Below are 15,318 nucleotides of genomic sequence, written 5' to 3'. Positions count from 1 at the left end.
TGAAAAAGAGATGTCTCCACTTCTCAGGTACTTCATTTGTCAATTTAAAAGTGGTATAGGTAATGTCAATGTTCGAAAAAGTATAGCATTTAAAAATCTAAAATATCTTATTGAGCTTAATACTCAATCAAATACTAACATCCTAAACAACAAATTAAAATGGGTAATAATGGAAAAACAAAGTGTAAAGAACTTGTTAATTAAATTTGTACTTGTATAATAAACGGTTTTATAGTTAAAGTGTTGATGGAAACTATGAATCAAGTTCCAGAAATCCAATTATTATTATTTATATTCTATCTTTTTGAACGATAAGTAATGAATGAAAAAATAATATTAAAGAAATGAAAAGGGAAAAAATACAAACAACTCAAAACAGTGTTAACCTTTTGTTTATTTGGATATTGAAAATTAAAAATTTGATGAAAAAGGTAGTAGCACATACTTTTATTATAATAATTTGAAATAAGAATTTTGATCTCTAATTTGGGGGCCAAGAACCACAATTTAATATACATAAATAGGTATATACAAATTATGTAATGTGATTGTTGCTTTAAGTGAACTTTTGGGTGAAACAGGCTCCAGTATCAAGGCTGATGCCGAATGACTAATTTTTACGACAATTAAGCATAAAAAATTTAATTATTATATAAATTAATAAATTATTAATTTAATGATAAAATAATATTTCAATTTAATAATATTTTTTTATGATCTCAAAAGTATTAATTTATAAAAATTTAATTGCATCTCAAGTTCGAATCATTAAAATATTCATTTGACTTTTCAATTATGATTGTTAAAAACTTGTTTTGCTCCTTTGCCAATAAAAAATACCTAAAAAAGATTTAGCTTGAATGTTTAAAAGATATTGTGCTAAACAAAAGACTTAAAAAAGTTCAAAGAGCACAAATCACGAAGACTTGAAATGACTTTTTTTTATATAATTAAGAGAAGGGAGACTCGAACCCTACTATTTAGGACCAAAAAAAGTTATAATATTTCCATATGTTGCTTTGATTATTATTAATTTATTAATTAAATTAATATAGTTAAATCTAAATCATGACAACTTTTTAACTCTGATTGTAGAGTATAAAAATTTCATTGACAATGTATATAAAAATAATTTTTAAATCTACATTCTCTTCTTTGTTTTATGACGAAAAATATTGTTATTCTAACTTTTATTAGGTGCTTTTTAACTTGAAAAGGCAATGGAAGGATGAGAAAAGCATGCTTATACACTTTTCCATCAATTTACTGATTCCTTTCCTTTCTATCATCTTGAACCTTTTCCTTTAATACTGTTAAGTGCCATCCCGTCAGACACAGCTTGCTTTTGACATGAATTCTTACTTCTGAAATATCTTTCTTTTTTTTGAAAAATAATAAAAAGAAAAAAATTATCTTTCTGGTGATAACCCCAAAATGTGAAAATCATGATAATTTCTTAAAGTTTCTTTGAAGAAGGCCTGAATTAGCTGTAATCTACAATAAAGAATTCCTTTATTCAATAACTTTTTATTTTTATTATCACATCAAGTGAGTTAAACAGTAATGAGTTGCAATTCTAAAATGAATTAGTTTTGTATCTCTACTGAGATTTGGGTCTAATTAGTAGATCCCAATAAACCTAAAATAAAAGTAGACATCAAATGAGAAATCAAGAAAAATATGCAATTCCTACTAACGTCTCAGATGGGATAGGATGCAGCGGCCTTAATGCTTTTCATTCTAACACGACACATATACTTTCCCTTTTATTCCAGGCATAAATTTTCAAGTTGAGAAGATTTGACTTGAAATTCATTAATATAAAACAATTTAAAAGATTTTGCAAAGACTTGAAAAAGAGATGTCTCCACTTCTCAGTTCATTTTTCAATTTAAACGTAGTTGGTAATGTAAATGGTTGAAAAAAGTAAAGCATTTAAAAAAGTAAAAAAAAAAACTTGTTAATTAAATTCATACTTGTATAATAAACGATCTTATAGTTAAAGTGTTGATGGAAATAATGAATCAAGTTTCAGAAATCCAATTATTATCTTTTATATTCTATATTTTTGATTGATAAGTAATGAATGAAAAATAATAAAGAAATGAAAAGGGGGAAAAATGCAAACAACTCAAAACAATGTTAACCTATGTGAGCAGTAAGGTCTTATCTTTGTTCAGATTCCTTTCGCCAAGCCGAATTTTATGCCAATGGGAGTCTTTGGAAGCTTCAGCTAGAGACTATCATTGGTATATCGGTTGTTAGGCTAATAAAATCCTCTTTTTTTAAAAAAAAAATGTTAATGAAAAGGGTAGTAGTACATACTTTCATTGTAATAATTTGAAAAATTAAGAACTTGAAATAAGAATTTTGATCTCTAATTTTGAGGCCAAGAACCACAATTTAATATACTTAAATAGATATAACTCCTAACTAGATATTATAGACTAACTAGGTAATAGTACTATATAATAGTATTGAAAAACAACTGTATGAAAGAGATTGAATTTAAATGTGCGCTTTCTAATAGGTAATAGTATTATATAACTAGAACATTCAACACGCTTTTTTGGATTTCTTTTTGGGATATAAACATCTAGGAGTTTGCAATGATTTTTACATATAGTTTTAACCACCTCCAATCTACTCCTTGTGGGAGATTATTTACGAACACGATTGTTAGGTCCGATTGCCCATGCCTTTTCGTAACGTGTCTGGTGCATTTTGCCCTACACGTTTGTTGGGGTCAAGTTGTAGTCGATTCTAGAATAGAATCAAACTGACTCAACTGGCACCTCTTGCAAATTAGTATTCGAAATTCTTGTTGTAAACTTACGGATCTTTTATCCATGTTAGAGTAATAATTAAGAAAGATTTGACCCCAATTAGACATGTTCTTGGAAGAGGCTTTTGATGTCATGCTTGACGGGTGCACTTACTCATTTTGACAAAGTTGTCAGAAGAATTATAGTGGGAATGAGACCGAAGTTAAGACCATTTTATCATCTGATGGAGGATCAAAACATTAGAAATTTACTATTTGGTATTTTTTTTAAAGAGAACAAATTATTCTGACGTACACTACTTATTTTCCCCTATGTTATTTTAATTAGTAAAAGAAGCTTCAACAATGATTTCAAGCAACACATTCTGTTTTTTGGAGAAACTAGATCAGAAAAATTGAGACGACCTAGGAATTTCTTATTGAAGATTGCCTACACTATTATGGAACATCAACAAGTAAAATTCAGTGTTGATGGTGTACGTAGCAATCACTGGCATAATTAATACCTCCAATTGATTATTAATTTTGCTTAATATGTGATTAGGCCTCACTAGTGGTTGTTAATTACTGGCTGCATGATTCAAATCGTAGTTTGCAATAAATCAAGAACATGTATTCTTCAGTTCTTTCTCCTTAAAGGCCTAAAAGTCCAAAAGAACATGTACTAGTAATCAATATGTTAAACAAAGGAATCTAAGAGTATGTCCAGGCAGACAGTAAAATATAAACACCTAAGCAAAGAGCTTGTAATTTTTTTTCACAAGAATTATGTTAGATGTGTATAACATTTAATTAAAATAAATTTTGTTGGGGATAGAATTTGGATGAAGCGAATGACCAAGACTTGCTTGTTTTTTTTTTTTTTTGGAATTTTGGATGAAGTGGTCAACAAGTCTAAATTAAGTCATTGCTCAAAGACTTGAGCTCACAATGCTTGACTAGTTGGCAGTTTTCCATTCTATGGTTTTAAAATTATACTATATTTCCTGCTTTAATTTATATCATACATAAAAAAAAGATACTATGTTTTTATTTTATAAATATCATTTTGAGATATTTCTGACCTACATGTATATTCTAGAAGAAATTTTAATGAAGTTTACACTTGAGCATTTGTTTCCTGATGTCTTAGTTTTATGAACTATTGAATAGCAAGGTAAAATTATAAAAAAATTCCATAAAATATTTGTTACTGTACATTAATATTTTTGAAGAAGTTTTAATTTGATTGACCAAAAATATGAAAAAGATTTTTGATTCATAATTTCATCTAAAACACCAAATGAACTTTCCACTTAAACCAAAAATTTTAAAATTTTGACAACGAAATATATTGTTTCTGCTTTTTCAGTAGAAAATCACTTCTATAAACTAAGTCAAACACTCACTTAGGATTCTTTTATTTTTTGGGCCAACATTTAAAAAAAAATTATGGAGATGTTTTATTAATGAAGGAAATATGTAAAATCCTGATTTCAAGATATTATGCCTTTGTATTGCAGAATATCCTAAAATCAGTAACGTTGCCACCTATAAGGAAGCCTACAACAGATCAGAAAAACCCACCTTCTATACAAACCATCTTTACGCAATATTTGATTTGAAATAGGAGTTACTTCTCCTTATGTAATTCTTATGTAATTGTGTACTATATGTATAAAAAAATTAAATTGATATTATAATAAATTTTGTAAATAAAAATACTTTTTCTTGGCCTTTAGATATGTCAATAAAAATGAATAAGAAATGGTAACATTGCTCTTTAAGAATTCTCTCCAATATGCCAAGTGGTAAATTTTCTTTTACTGTGGAAGGGTGCATGTGGAAATAGATCCTAACACAATTTTGACAATTTCAATATATATATTGAAAAAGAAACATAATCTTTTCCACATGCAATTCAAAAGTTTTCCTTTCACAGGTTCCTACACGTTTGTTAAGGTCAAGTAGTAGTCAAGTCTAGAATAGAATCAAACTGGGTCAACTAGTCAAATCTTGCAAATTAGTATTCGAAATTCTTGTTGTAAACTTACAGATCTTAAGTCCATTTAGAGTAATAAATAAGAAAGATTTGACCCCAATTAAACATATCCTTAGAAGAGGCATTTGATGTCGATGATGAAGACTTCCTTTCGGTTTTTTGAGAATTTTGGATGAAGTGGTGGATGAAGAATTGCTTTTGGTTTTTTTGAGAATTTTGGATGAAGTGGTTGACGAAGACTTGCTTTTGTTTTTGAGAATTTTGGATGAAGTGATTAACGAAGACTTACTTCTGGAATTTCGGATGAAGTGGTCGACAAAGTCTAAATTAAGTCATTGCTCAAAGACTTGATCTCACTACGCTTGACTCGTTAGCAGTTTTCCATTCTATGGGTTTGGAATTATAGTGGATTTCTTGCTGTAATTTATTCATACATAATTTTTTTTTTTGAAAATTATTTATTATTATTAAAATGAAGCAGGGGTAATCCCATTACAGAAATGAAGCTAATAATGAACATGCTATGAACCAACATATTAACCATTAGACTGTCCTAATAAGATATGGAAACAAAGTAACCCACCACCAAAAACCAATGATGAAAAACCACAAGAGCTTAAATAATCACCCACTTTCCCAAACAGTACTGTTACTTATAATAATACCCAACCAGAATGCTCAACCATAGAAGCTAAGTAATACTTTAGCATTTGGCTCATTGGTTGGTGCATAATTCTCATACCTAAAAAGTAAGATTCGAATCCACCTTCCTCCAATTTAAAAAAAAAAACTCATTGAAGTCAAGTCAATAACCATATTTGCACAATTCATTAATCATCCTCTGCAACCAGCTAATTCTTAAAAAGTCATTGTCTGTAGTAAAGCATATACTGGGAGCAGAACCGGCAGCATAATATGGGGATAACATAAAACATATTTCACATTAGCTGCAAAATACAATTAAAATTAACCAGGGGTAACACAATAACCTTAAAGGCCTAAAGCATCTAAATATTCAAATAAGGCTTTTTTTCATTGAAATTAAAAAAAATTTATCGTTAGTTAGAGATCATTAAATATATATTACGTTGATTGAAAATAGGAGAAATAATTGAGAATTAATAGTATTGTGGGAATTGGAAAGTGATAAAAAAACAGAGATTTGTTAGGTACATAATATTAGAGAAGTGAGAGAATATGTCATTTTATTAATTATCTTGACTTTTACATATTTTTAATGAGAAATGATATAAATAGTTGAGAATTAATAAGATGTGGGAAATGAGAGAAAATAGATGTGGGAACTCAATTATTAGCAAACCATTAAAATACCACAATCATAACTGAAACAAACTTCAAGCTTACAGAATGATGTTTAACAAATTGTTCTCCCTTTATATGCCATCTTTAACCAATTGATCAGCTACACCATTAGCACTCCTCAAAGTGTGGATAATTTTTCAATTTTATGTCTTTCTTTTGAGAGATATAATAATTAATAATAAAAAATGTTATGTTTTATTTCGTAAGTGCCATTTTTTTTGGACATTTAATCAAATAAACTGGTTTCTTTGGTGCTTATTCGTCCAAGGGGCCAATACTTACTGAAAGCTCTTATATTTACAAGATACTGAAAGCTCGTATACTCACAAGATAGTAAAAGAGTTTATTCTGTTGTTTTTCTGGAGATTCAAGACAGAATCACTGTTATAGAGCTATGAAAGAATTTCCTACTTGCTATTTGAACCAATACGCCGGTGATTAAAATATGCAATATTAACTTGAAATCTCAAGCTTTAATCGTAGTTTAAGAGTACGATGAGATTTATGAAAAGGAAGAGAGTTACTTTTGCTTATGTAATTTGATATTGTAATAAATTTTATAAATAAGAACACTTGTTTTTGACCTTTAGATATGTCAATAAAAATGAGTAAGAAATGATAACATTGCTCTCTAAGAATTCTCTCCAATATGCAAGTGGTAAATTTTCTCACTGTGGAAGGGTGCAAGTGGAAATATGTCCTACCACAATTTTGACAATTTCTATATATATTGAAAAAGAAACATCATCTTTTCCACATATAATTCAAAATGTTCCTTTCACAAGCTCCACTTCTACATAGCGTCATGGGAAACACTCGGTTCATTGTGGCTCTTATGGTGGTGGTGGTGGTGCTGCTGCTGCCTAATTTTGGGGTTTCATTCTCTATCAAATCCGCAACAACCAACATCAGCACAGACCAGTTGGCTCTTCTTGCACTAAAAGCCCGTGTCAACAGTGATCTTCTGGCTACCAACTGGTCAACTGCTACCTCTATTTGCAATTGGGTTGGTGTCACTTGCGGATCTCGACACCACAGAGTCACTTCTTTGAATCTATTTGGCATGAACCTCTTTGGCACCATACCATCAGACATGGGAAATCTGTCTTTTGTTGCTTTCCTTGACATTGGAAACAACAGTTTTCATGGTTCGTTGCCTATCGCGTTGGCTAATTTGCGTCGGCTGAAACATCTAATTTTGCGTTACAACAATTTCAACGGGGAAATCCCATCTTGGTTTGGTTCCTTCCCTAAACTTCAAAACTTGAGTTTGGACGGTAATAACTTTGTGGGAGCTATCCCAACTTCTTTGTGCTCTTTGTCAAAACTACAGGTCTTGAGCTTGCAGAACAACAATTTGCAAGGACATATCCCAGTGGAAATTGGAAACCTTTGTAGCTTGAGATTTTTAGATTTAAGTTCTAATCAGCTTTCAGGCTCCATACCGTCCTCAATCTTCAGCATATCTTCATTGCTAGAGATTTATCTTACCCAAAATCAACTAATTGGTTCCATACCTTCAATCCCACTCAACATGTCTTCCTTGCAAAACATTGCTTTAACATTTAATAACCTTACTGGTCATATCTCATCAGATATGTTTGATCGTTTACCTAAATTAAAAGGGCTTCACTTGAGTTTTAACCACCTTTCTGGTCCAATTCCAATGAATTTATTCAAGTGTCCAGAGTTAAAAGTTTTATCTTTATCTTATAATCATTTCGAGGGAACTACACCGAAAGAAATAGGAAATTTGACTATGCTGGAGACCCTGTATCTTGGAGAGAACAACCTCAAAGGTAAAAAAAAATATATATATATTGGGACGCATTTTTAGCATATTTCTAGTCCTTTCTTTTTCACAATAGCAAAGCCGTTTTCTTTTTTTTTTTTTCTTTTTTTGGGCCTACAATATTTTTGTTCTTTTTTTATTGGGTTTGTTTAACACTATCACATTTTTGCATTCTAGTAATTCTTTTAATTCCTTATACTTTTTCTATTAAATTCACTGCGATCACTTTTAAGTTTATGTATATTTTATCCTTTTTCTTTTATATGTAAAGTTTTTTTTTTTTGATATTATATGTAAAGTTAAGATTAAGAAAACACACTTTAATGAACATGCACCATACATTACTTTATAGTCAAACGATAAAATGTAAAATTTCTTATTGAAAAATAATAATTGCTCTAATTATATTGCATCAACTAATAATCATAACAAATAGTTTATATTTTACCTCTTTTTGGGCTTACGATACCATTTGGATTTTCCACATCTTTCTTTTCTATATTTTTCTGGTTTTTGGTAATAGTGTCACACGCTTTATTTAATCTCATTGTTTTTCATTTAAATTAATTTTTACCATTGATCTTCACTTTTTGTAATTCCTTTTTCTTTTTGTTCACGAATCTGTCAACCAAAAATTGAAATATACTATCTACTTATCTATGTTGATGGTTTAGATATTTTTTAATTTATTTTCATTATATTATGTAAATTATATTGCTTTGTATTATCTAAATTTTAAACTTTCTTTGGTAATTTTAATTGTTCCATTTGACAAACAAGTAGGCCGTATAAGTTGTTGTTCAATTTGAAAATAATCAAGGGATCAATTTTATTATGCAGGTGAAATTCCACAACAGATTGGTAACCTAACGCTTCTAAAAAGACTTGATTTTTCCACTAATAAATTGACAGGTAATAGTTATATTTTTTCTCATGTATGTTCAGTTTCTATATAGCTGCAACTGTTGTATATATTTGAATAATATTATTTACAGATCCTAATGGTTTGACTCTTTGTTATATATATCTATAATATAAAATATAAAAATAGAAATGTGTGTAAAATTTTTATCAATAATTTTGTTATTTTGTTATTAACAAATCCAAATAAATAATTAAAGAAAACAAATCCAAAGAAATATTGTGATCCATTTTTAGCATGCATTTCACCTTAGATTTTTGCCACCAACTTCTCTCTTTGGCTCTTAGTGCTTCCCACAATTTGATTTTCAATTTTATAATTTTCTCTCAAATCTCACCGGTGTCTCCATAATTTTGCTATTCCAACTCAAGATTGTGAATTTCTGCTTCAAGTCTACTGATATTTTGTCTACCGACCGCAAAAATGTTAAGTTACCAATATTCGATACACTTATTTGTTTCCCTCAATCTATACTAGACATCACCTCTGCACCCTCTAACAATAGTTGCCTCCTTCCATGCTCTATCAAACATTGGTTGGAATGTGGCTTTGTCTAACCAATGGTTGAAAAGGCGAAATGGCTTTGAACCCCAATTCTTTTTTTCCATGGTGAGTGCAACAGGGTTGTGGTCCGATATAGATCGTGGTAGGCACAATTGCTGGATGATGTGATAGGCTTCCATAATTTTAATCAAGATTAAAAACCGATCAAGTCTATTATAGGACATGACTTCCCTGTCACTCTCCCATATGAACTTTCCCCCAGATATGGGTAAGTCCACTAAACTGCAATCCTCTATAAATTCCACAAAGCTCTCCATAGCTCTTTCATTAGTGGCGACCTCAAATTTTTCTTCATTGTTTTTAACCACATTAAAATCCCCTCCAATGCACTAAAAAGTATTTTCTTCACTTATTATTCTCCTCAAATCATCCCAGAAATTCTATCTTTCAGAATTAACATTGGGACCATACACATTGCCTATCCCACACCCAATATTGAGTTCATTTACTCGTCCCACGATAATAATGTATCCTCTGTCAACAATTACCTTTTCAACAATAAAAAAGTCCTTATCTCAACATAGCAGCAAACCTCAAAGCTCCCAATTGCAAGAGCTATCACCACCCAAGCCTTTTATTTCCTCAAAAGCTCTCAACAGTTTTCTGCTTCAATTCTTAGCATTTTGTTTCCTAAACCAAAAGGAATTTGAAACTATGTGCAACCACCAAACTTCTAAGGGCCCTATTCTTTTTTGGTCTAACTATATGTCTAACGTTCCAAGTAATAGACAATATTATAGACTCATAAAAATAACCTAAGCAAGAACACATACCATTCAAAAATCGTCGCCTTTTTCTCTCTGCAATTCCTCTAACTCCACAGCAATGAAAATTCTTATCATGGTCTGCATGTCTTGTTTATAAACCATCCCTAGCTAAATTCCCACTTCGTAGGTTACCTCTGCTTTTTTCATTATCATTGCATTTTGGTGATTCGGTTTCCTAAGAAATTATCTTGTTCCAGCCCTCTTTGCTCTACATTGATCTGTTCTTTGATTAGGCATGGGACATCTAGTTCACTTTCTCTGGTCCTTTGTCTATTTGATGTTCTAAGTTTTTTATTCTTACCCCTAATTCCCAATCTCGCAACTCTTGTGTAGCTGGCCTCTATTGACTTTTTCTCAATCTTATCCTCCTCTTTCTGATTAGCCCCCTTCTGCTCAATCTTTCTCATGGTTCATGTTTTGTAGATATTGTAACTTTTGTACTTCATCTTTGAAGGATTTGAATGCTTGCACATCTATTGTCCATATACCTTCTATTATTGCCTATTGCTAAATTCGATAACGCTTTGCCCTCCAAGTTCATCGTCCCTTGCTTCCTTAGTAGTTCACTGTCTTTTAATCTCTTGCCTTCCCCATGATTTTTCCTTTGAGTCAAATCCCTACCTTTAGTCAATTCCTTTAAGCTTGGTATTAGTTCCACCTCATTCCCCACAAGGCTCGCCTTGATTCCCCATAACTTCTAATCTTCTGTATATAGTTCAAGCTCGTTCTTCCTCCTTTCACTAATATTACTTATCTCTTCATTCTTGACCTAAAGCTCAATCTTGAATTTGGGCTTTTCCCCTCTAAAAGTAGCCCCATTTTGTTGTGATGGCCTATTATGTTTTAGTGGCCTATCCAAAGCTAGATAGCTTTCTTGATTTAATGTCTCGTGATCCATCATTTTCCTTATCACATTCTCAGTGTTAACTTTCCTTGACACCTTTTTTCTTAGGATAGGTGATTTGAATTTGAATTTGAAGTGGTTAAAAGACTTGTTTGCCCTCATCACACTTATTCTTCTAACTACCTCTATTACCCTCTTTCTCTGACCGTCTCCATCGTTGTGGTTTCGGCCACAAGATTTAAGACTTTTCGATCTCTTTATATCCTACACATCCATCACTCTTTTCCTTTTGTCCTCCTTTCTTATCATGAGGGAGATCGTCTGGTCGTTGATTTTCAAGTGTGTCATTTGCGAGACCTTCTAATCTTTCTCTATCTCAATCAATATCCAAGCATAGTCAAATCTCTCACAATGAATGGTTGGTCCATCAAGTTGAACACCACTTCCCCATTCTCTAATAATTGCATTAAAAATATTCCTATGCCATAAATGCAGTGAGCTGCCTTCAATAATGAACCATGACCTGACCATGTTCGCTTCTTATGATGCCTTGACTTTGTTAACAACTTTAATGTGCCTACAGAGCTCCTCTCGATCCATTCCATATCAATCTTCGAAATTCCACAAATAACTCTCTTATAGTTTGGGTTTTTTCATTCCCATAAGTAGTGTTCCTTCCATTCATCTCCCCTGACACCGTTTTCTATCCTTTCTTAAACATCAAGGCATCTCTGTACATTCTCTTCTCCTCTTTAGTTTGTTAAGCTTTGTTTAATGTATTTTTATGTAAGAGTTCCTTCTCCCATCTTCGTTTTTTGGATTGCCACTCATAATCAACTTCTTTAACTTTCAAAGTGCCTCATTCCGTCTTTCTACCATTCCCATATTTTATAGTGCTTTGCATCTCCTCAATGTAGCATATCTAACAAACACAAATTTAGAGTTCTTACCTCAAGATGATTTGCTTCTACCTCCCAAGTAAAGGTTAACAACCACTTCAAACTTGTCGAACCATTTCTTCACTTCTCGCCATGACACTATGGAAATGGTATTGTCCACAAAGATCGTGAAAAGTTTGCTTCTCCATTCTTCAATGTCCTGATGTTTCATTCTTCCTTTGTTGGATGTCCATCTTCTCAAATTGTTCCCTCCTCCACATTGTGTTATTTGTCATCCTTTCTCCTTCCCTAGCCCTCAATATTTAGTTGATGGTTTAATGTTTCAACTTTTCTAATATAATTTCGTTATATTATATAAATTGAAAAGGAAAATAATAAATTAGCCACAAAGTGCAAGATTATATTGCCTTGTATTATCTAAATTCTAAACTTTCTTTTATATTTTTGATTATTCCGTTTGACAAACAAATTAACCATATAATTTGTTGCTCAATTTAAAAATAATCAATGGACTAATTTCATTATGCAAGTGAAATTCTACAATAGACTAGTAACCTAATACTTTTGAAAGTAATTTATTTGTTTCACTATTTGTTATATGTATTTATAATATAAAATATAAAAATACAAACATGCATAAAACTTTTATGATAAATTTTGTTATTTACTTCTAGATCATTGGAACAAATCCAAATGACTCTTTTGATTTGCTGGCAGGTAAAATACCAGTTGAGATAGGCAACCTACCAAAATTGGAAATTTTCAATTTTGAATCGAACAATATCTCTGGACATATCCCTCCTGGTATCTTTAACAGCTCAACTATGAGGATCATTGCACTTGATTTAAACCATCTCTCAGGTTGTCTTCCATGGAGCACAGGACTTTGGCTTCCAAAACTTGAAAGGCTTCTACTTGGTTTAAATAAGTTAAATGGAACAATACCTACCTCCATCTCTAATGCCTCTAAGTTAACAGACCTGGACTTGTCAGCTAATTCATTTTCTGGATATATTCCCAATGACCTCGGAAATCTAAGAGATCTACATTTTCTCAATCTACAGTTTAATAATTTGGCTAGCACACCTTCATCCCCAGAATTGAGCTTTCTCTCATCTTTAGCATATTGCAAAGACTTGAGAGTCTTGCAATTTACTAATAATCCATTGATCGATGGTGAACTTCCTATCTCTATAGGAAATCTCTCTATTTCCTTACAAAAATTAGATGCTAGGGATTGCAACATTGGAGGCAACATTCCTGGAGAGATTGGCAACCTAATCAACTTGATCAGCTTGAACATAGCTCACAATGAATTGATTGGATCTATTCCCACCACAATTGGAAGATTAGAAAAGTTGCAAGGTTTCTCTCTTGAAGGCAATAACTTAGAAGGATCCATTCCATCTGAGTTATGCCGTTTGAAGAGTTTGGGTTTCTTGTACCTCACAGGTAACAAATTTACTGGACCAATACCAAAATGTTTGGGTGATCTCATTTCTCTTAGACATTTATATTTGGACTCCAATAAGTTTGCAAACTCAATACCCTCAACCTTCACAAGGCTTATATATATCTTGCAACTAAACTTGTCTTCCAATTTTCTCAATGGGGCTCTCCCAATTGACTTTGGAAAGTGGAAGGTTGCTATAATTATTGATTTTTCAGAAAATCAATTATCAAGTGAAATTTCGAAAAGCATTGGTGATCTAGAAGACCTAACTTATCTTTCATTATCCGGTAACAGATTGCAAGGATCTATACCTGAGTTATTTGGTGGGTTGACAGAGTTGAAGTTCTTAGATCTATCAAGAAATAATTTCTCTGGAATTATTCCAAAGTCCTTGCAAAAACTCTTGAATCTCGAGTATTTGAATGTCTCATTTAATAGACTTCATGGAGAAATTCCTACTGCAGGACCCTTTGCCAACTACTCGATTCAATCGTTTATGGGGAATGAAGAGCTATGCGGTGCACCTCGACTGCAACTCCCACCATGCAAAACAAATTCTGTTAAACATTCAAGGAAAGCTACTAAGCTTATTGAATTTATTCTATTGCCAGTTGGCTCAACACTATTAATTCTAGCCTTAATTGTCTTTTTCTTCCAAAGTCGAAGAAAGCATTCAAAGCAAAATATTGATCAAGAAAATTCGATTGGTTTAGCAAAGTGGAGAAGAATTTCATACCAAGAGCTTTATCAAGCCACAAATGGTTTTTGTGAAAGCAAACTACTTGGTGCAGGGAGTTTTGGCTCTGTATACCAAGGTTCTCTTTCAGATGGATTGAACATTGCCATAAAAGTCTTTAATTTGGAGGTAGAAGGATCATTCAAGAGCTTTGACATTGAGTGTGAGGTCTTGCGCAACATTCGCCATCGGAATTTAGTCAAAATCATTAGTAGTTGCTGCAGTGTTGATTTTAAAGCCTTGGTGCTTGAATTCATGCCTAGTGGAAGCCTCGAGAAGTGGTTGTATTCTCATAACTATTTTCTTGATATCTTGCACAGGTTGAACATTATGATTGATGTGGCATCTGCATTAGAATACCTCCATCATGGTCAGACCATCCCTGTGGCTCATTGTGATTTAAAACCAAGCAATGTTTTATTAGATGAAGATATGGTTGCACATTTAGGTGATTTTGGCATTGCAAAGCTGTTAGGTGAAGAGGATTCAACGGTACAAACCCTAACACTAGCAACAATTGGGTATATGGCACCAGGTAATGCTTAAACTTTAGACTTTTTCTTTATGTATTACGATAATTCATGTAAAATCATTGCATACTTTGACGATGGTTTTATTGACTTACATGTAGAATACGGAACACAAGGAATTGTTTCCGTAAAAGGCGACGTGTACAGTTTTGGTATTCTTCTAATTGAAACCTTAACAAGAAAGAAGCCCACGGATGTAATGTTTGTTGGAGAAATGAGCTTAAAACATTGGTTGACTGAGTTGTTACCATTTGCATTAACTCAAGTTATAGATGCCAATTTGCTAATCAGTAGCAAGGAGCGAGAACATTTTGCAATAAAGGATTGTGCATTGTCTATTTTACAATTGGCATTAGAATGTTCAGAAGAGTTGCCAGAAGAGAGGATTGACATGAAAAACGTTGTTGCTAAGCTGAAGAAGATCAAAATCAAGTTTTTGAAGGATTCAAACAAAAGGGCTTGATGAAAATACCATCATGTTGATGACATTTCCATTGGATTCCTTTGAATCCCAAATCAAGAAAATGAAGTTTGAGTGCAGGTTCAACGTATCAATGTGAAGATGCTTTTATTTTACCCAATAATTGGTTGTTTCCTTTTTCTTTATTTTGGAGGTGAGTACCTGCCTTGATTTTCTTTACTTCACAAGCTGGTTGCTTTAAGATGTTATCTTTAATTTATTGAACTTTCATAATTGTCTATAGTTTTATGTTATGCTATGA

At 32.0% G+C, this 15,318-nt stretch overlaps 1 protein-coding gene across 1 annotated transcript; it reads left to right on the top strand.

Annotated features, from left to right (window-relative positions):
• Positions 1-6,894: 6,894 nt before the first annotated feature.
• LOC108660466 (uncharacterized) lies at positions 6,895-15,318 on the top strand. Its single transcript, XM_088808118.1, has 4 exons — positions 6,895-7,888; positions 8,722-8,793; positions 12,595-14,601; positions 14,698-15,318. Exons 1-4 carry the CDS (start codon positions 6,895-6,897, stop codon positions 15,057-15,059), a joined length of 3,435 nt encoding a protein of 1,144 aa, XP_088664244.1. The 3' UTR covers positions 15,060-15,318.

This window comes from Theobroma cacao, chromosome 7 (assembly GCF_053813885.1).
Source record: "Theobroma cacao isolate CCN51 chromosome 7, ASM5381388v1, whole genome shotgun sequence".
NCBI classification, from domain to species: Eukaryota; Viridiplantae; Streptophyta; class Magnoliopsida; order Malvales; family Malvaceae; genus Theobroma; species Theobroma cacao.
The sequence above is the reverse complement of the archived record's forward strand: the minus strand, read 5'-3'. Positions and strand labels throughout refer to the sequence as shown.

Coding starts and splice junctions, on each gene's coding strand:
- LOC108660466 (XM_088808118.1), top strand. CDS start 6,895: ATGGGAAACACTCGGTTCATTGTGGCTCTTATGGTGGTGGTGGTGGTG. Junction 7,889..8,721: donor TGGAGAGAACAACCTCAAAG/GTAAAAAAAAAT, acceptor TTTATTATGCAG/GTGAAATTCCACAACAGATT. Junction 14,602..14,697: donor AATTGGGTATATGGCACCAG/GTAATGCTTAAA, acceptor ACTTACATGTAG/AATACGGAACACAAGGAATT.